This window comes from Drosophila willistoni, assembly GCF_018902025.1.
Source record: "Drosophila willistoni isolate 14030-0811.24 chromosome XL unlocalized genomic scaffold, UCI_dwil_1.1 Seg142, whole genome shotgun sequence".
NCBI classification, from domain to species: Eukaryota; Metazoa; Arthropoda; class Insecta; order Diptera; family Drosophilidae; genus Drosophila; species Drosophila willistoni.
The window spans coordinates 8589657-8597418 of record NW_025814053.1 but is presented as its reverse complement, the minus strand read 5'-3'; the positions used below and the strand labels follow the sequence as shown (position 1 = coordinate 8597418).

At 45.5% G+C, this 7762-nt stretch overlaps 1 protein-coding gene across 1 annotated transcript; it reads left to right on the top strand.

Annotated features, from left to right (window-relative positions):
* Window positions 1-1034: 1034 nt before the first annotated feature.
* LOC6644811 (AF4/FMR2 family member lilli) lies at window positions 1035-6600 on the top strand. Its single transcript, XM_023177032.2, has one exon. The coding sequence runs from the start codon at window positions 1249-1251 to the stop codon at window positions 6430-6432; it is 5184 nt and encodes a 1727-aa protein (XP_023032800.1). The 5' UTR covers window positions 1035-1248; the 3' UTR covers window positions 6433-6600.
* The last annotated feature ends 1162 nt before the right edge of the window (window positions 6601-7762 follow it).

The following is a 7762-nucleotide window of genomic DNA, read 5'->3' as shown; positions in this document are numbered from 1 at the left end:
AGCAGAAAGAAGGACACGAGCGAATAAGCGACGAAGCGTGCGAACGGAGTGGAGCGGCTACTTTTAGCGCCCTTTTTTGTTTCATTTTCTTTGTAAAATAAAAAAAATAATAAATAAATATAGAAAAACCAAAAAAATTAAAAATTTACAAAATTTTAAACTGACGGCAAATTAAACAACAAAAATTTTGGCAACAATTTCGGCAAAGCAACACAAACAAATCGAATCAAACAACCACAAAAAAAGGTGCATTTTGGACAACAACAACAAAAAAAAAAAAACACAAAGTTTAATAAATTATTAACGTTATTTCTGTCTTGTGTTCGTAAACATTAAACATATATAAACATATTTTTTTTTCTGTTTATTGTAACGCGAAAAAGTGATCAAAGACCGGCAAAAGCAACAAAGAAAGAGAGAAAGAAAGAACACCAAGCAGCAGGCAGAAGAACGAATCAAAATTCTAAATTGCAATAACCAAAAGAATAAAACAAAAGAAAACACGAAAATAGTTAAACAAAAAATTTCAAATAAATACCAAAAAAAAAATACAACAACTACGGTTCGGTTTTTTCCTTTCCCTTACGTTTACTTTACGTTATTTTTTTAATATTTTTTTTTTTTTGTAAAAAAAAAAAAACGAAAGACAGAGCGTAAAGAAGAGCAACGAAAGTGCTTAAAGCAAAGGCGCAGATAAGTAAGCAAAAATTGGATCAACAGAATTAATATTTTATATATTTATATAAATTTATATGCATGTTGATCTGCATGTGTATGTGTGTGTGTTTGTGTGTGTGCGTTGAGACAATAAAAAGGAAACTTTTAGCTAAATGATCTTAACAAGAAACAAAATTAAAACAAGAAGTAACTGAACCGTTATACAATATATGTATATGTGTATGTGTGTGTTTCCATGTGTGTGCTTATATCAATTAATTTTTTTTTTTAATTTTGTCCAAATTCTTAAATAATTTTCTACAATAATGCAAAATTTTTCATATTTTTGCAGTACAAAATAAAACAAAACGAAACAACAAAAAAAAAAACACAAAAAAAAAAAAACCAAAACCAATCAAACGAAACAACAATTATAAAGGATACAATGCTAGCAGCAGCAACAACACCAAAAGGAACGACTACTACAGCAACAACAACAACCACAACGATAGCAAGATCATAAACATAAAGTTGACACATGAGCAACATCGGGAGTGAAACGAAGCAATTGACTTATGTGGCGGCCGGTTCATGGCTAGCATAAAAAGTGAAATGCCGCCACTGCATGCGGCCGAGGCGCTTGTAGCCTCCAGCAGCAGCAGCAGCAGTGTTGCCGATAGTGGTGGTGGCAGCGGCGGCGGAGGAGGAGGAGCGCCACCGCCAACAGCAGCAGCTGCAACATCAGCAAGTGGAGGATTAGGAGTGGGTGCCACCTCTAGTAGTGCCGATAGAGGCGGTGGCAGTGCACCAGCAACACCAAATGCAACAATTAGTGCTGCAGCCGATTCCAGTGATAATCAACCGGGTACACCTCAACCCACACAACAGCAACAGACACAGCAGCTGCCGCAGCAGCAACAGCAGCAGCAGCCACAAAGCATGTCTAGCAGTGATCCTCAGGTGACGGGCATTACCCATCAACCGTATGCCAATCACCATCATATGTATTCAACGCCAGCTCAATCTCAATCATTGGCTATGCAACAGCAGCAGCAGCAACAACAGCAGCAACATCAGCAGCAGCAGCAGCAACAACTATATGGTGGTCTCTATTCAAGCGATATGCAACAACAGGGCAGCTATGCCACTAGCTACATTAACAGCTATGAGCAATTCTATCAACAGCAGCAGCAACAGCAACAACAACAGCAGCAGCAGCAACAGCAACAGACTCCTGACTATTCCTACGGATCGTCAGTACAAAGCAGCTCTTCCAGTGTACGTTATCATCCTTACCTGCAAACTCCAACATCAGCGGTGATTGCTGGCGAGGATGCTGGAACAGCTCCTAGTGCCGTTAGCACCACAACAACAACCACCACATCGGCAATGAGTCCCCGTGTGGTTAGCAGCAGTAGTCCCACATCAACGTCATCGCATCTGCAACTGGCCAATGGCCAGACACCAGGATCGCCGTCAAACGGTGGCGGCAGCAACAGCGGAGGCGGCAATTGTAAATTGCAATGCAAAAAATGCGGCATCCTGACCACCAACGAGTCAGAGTTGCAGGAGCATATTGCCAATGTGCATGGCGAATCACCTTATGGTAGTAGTGGCTATGCCAGTTCACCATACATCAAAGAGGAGCCACAACCAGCTCAGGCGAATCCCGGTGAGCTATTGGATTTGGATTCACAGAAAATGGTATACCATCAGCAATTGTTGCAGCAGCAGCAGCAGCAACAACAGCAGCAGCAGCAACAGCACGAGACCATTGTCCCCGGTGGTCTTCCCATGCCACTGGCTCTGCCCGATCCCTTGCACTCCATGCAATCAATGCAACAACGAGCCCTCCACAGTTGGGATCAGCCGCAGAGTCAGGCGGTGGACACCGGACTGCCAGCATATATGCAGCCAGTGGGCGTTGGTGTGGTCGGAGTCGACAAGTCGCCATATTATTCACCCAAACAGTCACCCTACAGTCACCATCAAGCCCCAGGCAGTCTCATCAAGCAGGAGTATGGCCTCATCAAGGCCGAGTATCCGGACTCCCAGCACTATGTGGACAAATCCTTTGATCCCACAGCCGGCGGGGGTCCAACGGGTGATCTTTGTGCCACCAGTCCCGCGGAATTCCCCAGCACTACAACAGGCGGACCCGGTCAGGATGCCACCGGCGCCACAAGCGGTGCTGGCGGTGCGGCTGGCTATCGTAATTTTGAACCACCCACCTCGAGCTCTGTATTGCCGGCCAATAGTCTAACGGCCAAGGCGGCCACCTGGAAATCGAATGAGGCTCGTCGGCCCAAAACCTATAATTGTACCGCCTGCAACAAGTGGTTCACCAGCTCCGGCCATCTGAAGCGGCACTACAATACGACGTTGCACAAGAATGCTGTCAAGTCAAGCGGTCAACCGGATCCTGCCACATTGCCCATATCGGCCCATCATCATCCATCACGGGATCCGGTCACTAAGAGCAGTAGGCGTGGCAATGCTGCTGCTGCAGCAGCGGCTGCGGCGGCAGCAGCTGCCGCTGCCGCTTCTGGTGTCAATTCGGTGCAAGCAGGAACTGGAGGAGGACCACCGCCGCCGCCAAATAATGTGCAACCGCCGGAACCGCCTAGAAGTCCGCCCGATTATGGAGGAGGTGGGGGCGGGGTTCAAGGGGTGGGCGGGTACTCGGCCTCGCCGTCACCCACCACAAATGGTGCCAGCAATGGCTATCCGAGCAATGGCTATGGCTACATGCAACAACAACAACAACAACAAGTGCAATCCACGACAAACGCTTCACCACAGCATGCTTCCAATCATCATCACCAACAACAACAACAACAACAACAACAACAGCAGCAGCAACAACAACAGCAGCAGCACAACTCCGTTTTGAACGGTCACCCAAACGGGCTAGCAGGTCCCTCCGCCCCACACAACATCAACAACAACATCAACAACAACAACAACAACAAACCAATGCCGTCCTCCCAAATGAGGGGCCTGCTGAACAAAACAACAACCATCACACCAACCACAACAACAACAACCACCATACCCATACCCATACCCATCCCCATGCCCATGCCCATGGCCATGCCCATATCCATGGCCATGCCCACCACCCACATGCCACAAGCAATAGCTATAAAGAGCGAGCTAACGGAGGACAGCAACAACACCATCCACAACAACAGCAGCATCAAACAGGAGGAGCAGCAACAGGAGGAGGAAATGGCGAGAGCGGAAACGGCAACACATCACAGCAGCAGTCGCAGCTCAATGGCCATGGAGGAGGAGGAGGAATTGGAGGAGGAGGAGGAATTATCGGGGGAGCTATCGGAGGTTCTGGAGGAGCAGGAGGATCAGGCGATAGCAGCCGATCACCGCCAGCAGGTGGATCAGCAGCAGCAGCAGCAGCAGCAGGTCAATTATCTGCTGGCGCAACGACAATATCACAGCAGCACCCCCAACTCCAGCACCAGCAACCACAGCAACAGCTTGGTCAGCAGCAGCAGCAGCTCGCCCCATCCCCTTACTACCACCACCACCACCCACATTTACCACCAGGAGCCGCAGGCAATGGATTTCTCGCGCACCACCACCACCACCCTCACCCAGCCGCAGCCGCTGCCGCCGCCTATGGGAATGCCGCTGCCGCCTATGGGAATGGATTACAACATGCTGGCTTTGGATATGCCCAGCAATATGCTGCAGTGCAGCAGCACCAGCACCACGCCGCTAGCTACTATCACCACCACCAGTATGGACACTATGCAGCCGCCGCTGCAGCATCTGGTGCACCATTACCAGGCGGCGGTGCTCCAACAGCAGCAACAGCCATTGGACCAGGAGGAACAGCAACAGCAGCAGCAGCACCACCACCACCACCTCCAGCATCATCAGCAGCAGCAGCAACAATTGCAGGAGCAGGAGGATCATCATCACCATCATCTGCATCCTCAGCAGCAGCAGCAGCAGCAGCTAATGCTACGGGACAATATGCCGCACAGCAGCAGCAGCAACAGTTCCCCACCGCCGCCGCTGCCGCCGCACATGTCGCCCATGCCCATCACCACCACCACCACAGCGCAGCAGCTGCTGCCGCTGCAGCTGCAGCCGCTGCCGCCGCCGCCGCACATCACCAGCACCATGCCCATGCCCACCATGCCCATGCCCATCATGCCGCCGCCGCCGCCATGTTACCAGCAGCTGCAGCCGCTGGAGCACACAATGAGCTATCACACTATTATTGGTAATGAGGCTGCCGCCGCCGCAGCCGCTGCTGCCGCTGCCGCCGGCGCCTCGACTGGCGGAACTTATGGCGATGGACAACATCAGATTCTCCAATTGATGCCCGCCTCACTGTTTGCCCCCTATGCACCGCTGTCGCCCTATTCGGTGGCTGCGCAGAGATCACCGCAAGAGGGGGATTTGCCGCCGGTGCACACATTGACAACGGCATTGCATGCCCAATTACAGGGACAACACGAGGCGCAGACGCCGACGACAACACCCACATTGACTGTGTTGGCCAGTGCCACGCCCTATTCGCCAACAGTGAGCAGTTCGAGGGCAACACCAGCCTTGGAATTAGAAATGGCCACAATGATGGTGCATCAGCAGCAGCAGCAGGATTATGAATTGCAGCCATATCAATTGCAGCAACAACAACAACAACATCATCATCAGCAGCAGCAGCAGCAACAGCTAGATCATCTCCAACAGCAGCAGCAGCAGCAGCAGCAACAACAGCAGCAGCAACAACTCGAGATCCAAATGCAACAGGTGGAACCAATACAAACGCAAACGCAAACAAAAAAACGACGAGCTCCAGCTGGAACGGCAACCGGTGGAGCAGCTAAACGGCGTCGCAACAGCAGCATTGGCAGTGGATCAACATCACCACATTCGACCACATTGCCATCGGGTCGCATCAAATGCCTGGAATGTGACAAGGAGTTCACCAAAAATTGCTACCTAACGCAGCACAACAAGAGCTTTCATTCCGGTGAGTATCCATATCGATGCCAGAAATGTGGCAAACGATTCCAGAGCGAAGATGTCTATACAACGCATCTGGGGCGACATCGCACCCAGGATAAGCCCCATAAATGCGAGCTATGTCCCAAGCAATTCCATCACAAGACCGATCTCCGGCGACATGTCGAGGCCATTCATACGGGCCTCAAGCAGCATATGTGCGATATCTGTGAGAAGGGTTTCTGTCGCAAAGATCATTTGCGAAAGCATCTCGAGACCCATAATCGGCCACGTGTAGTGGGTAAAAAGGCGGCAGCAGCAGCAGCAGCTGCAGCAGCAGCAGCGGCGGCAGCAGCGGCAACACAAGCTACTACCCCGACTGCTGCTACTGGCACCACCTCCATTACAACCACTAACACTATCAAGGCAGCCTTTAGCCGGATTGAGATTGCATCAAATCAAGACCAACAGCAGCAGCAGCAGCAACAACAACAGCAGCAACAGTTGCTGCTACTGCAGTCCCATCAAAACAATCTCAATCCGAGTCTGAAGCGTTGCATTGATGATGTGGCCGCCGATGATGATAGTTTGCTCGACGACGATGACGAAGATAATGAGGAAGAGGATGATGAGGAGGATGAAGAGTTGGGGGATCATCATGCTCATCATCATCAACAACAACAACAGCAACAACAACAACATCTTCTGATTAAGAATGAATTTGTTGAGATGAAGCCAGAGAATGAGTATGAAGAAGATTTTCAATTGATTGAAAAGAATATTGAACTATATTGACAAGGCTAAAAGACCTCCTTGTCCCTTCCATTCATCCGGATTCCTTAAGGTTTTGAAATGCTCTGGAACTTTGTAAACTAATCGATATTCGAATTCCATTCTAAATGCGAAAGAACACCAGAAAAACCCAAAAACTCATTTGATTTGCCAAAAAAAAAGAAAGAAAAAAACAAAAAAAAAAAACAACACAAATATATATATATATATATAGGTATATAGGGGGGTAGCCAATAAATTGATGTTTTACTGTCAAAGTCTGCAGCATTTCAAAACCTTTCATAAAAACCCTCAATAACCCCCCACAAACATAGAGATACAGAGAGAAAGAGAGATAGAGAAAGGGAGAGAAATATTGAGACAAAAATTTCATTCATTCCCTTAAACTAGAGTTTGCCATATAAAAGAAAGAAAGAAAGAGCGAGAAGTGAAAAACGAAAAAATGAATTCCTAATTGTTGTAGCAGCAAATTATTTAATTTTAATTTTAATTTGTATTATGTTAAATTTGATTGTATTATTATGTAATTAATTAAAACTATGTTTTAACCTATAAACCTCAAAGTATACCTCAGCAACAGAACACAAAAACAACAACAAAAACACAAAAAACAAAAGATTAAAACGCTTAGTTGTATAATTTTTTTTTTTTTGTAATTTGATGTATTATTATTATTATTATTATTTTATTGGATTTTTTTTTATAATTTTAATTAATTTGTTTTCAATTGTTTTCTTCATTAAAAAAAAAACTACAAAATGCCATATATCTATCTATCATATATATATTTAACAAATTGCCAACTGATACAATTAACTGTGTATATATATGTATACATATATTTTTATTGATATCTATATATATATATACACATATATGCGCATATATCTATATCTATTACCAATTATAATGTTAGCCTTAAAAACGCCAAATTATCCAAAACCGAAAAAAAACAAAACAAACAAATTGTAAAATCAGGGATATTATTACTATTATATACATATACACACACCAATATATATATATATATATATATTAGTTATAATATATATGTATATATATATATAACAAGTGCATTTACTGCATATATTTATTATAACTAATTCTTTTAATTTATGTTATTTTCTTTAAAAAAAACCACAACAAAACCTTCCCCCTCACACACACACACACATACACCCAAAACAAAACACAAATAAACAAGAAAAATTATTGTAATTATTTAACACTTAATTTAGTTTTTTATAATTTTTTTTTCATTTCTTTTTATTGTGTTTACCTCACCTCCCACCCGGAAACCTCATTTGAACCTCGACAAAAAACAAAACAAAAA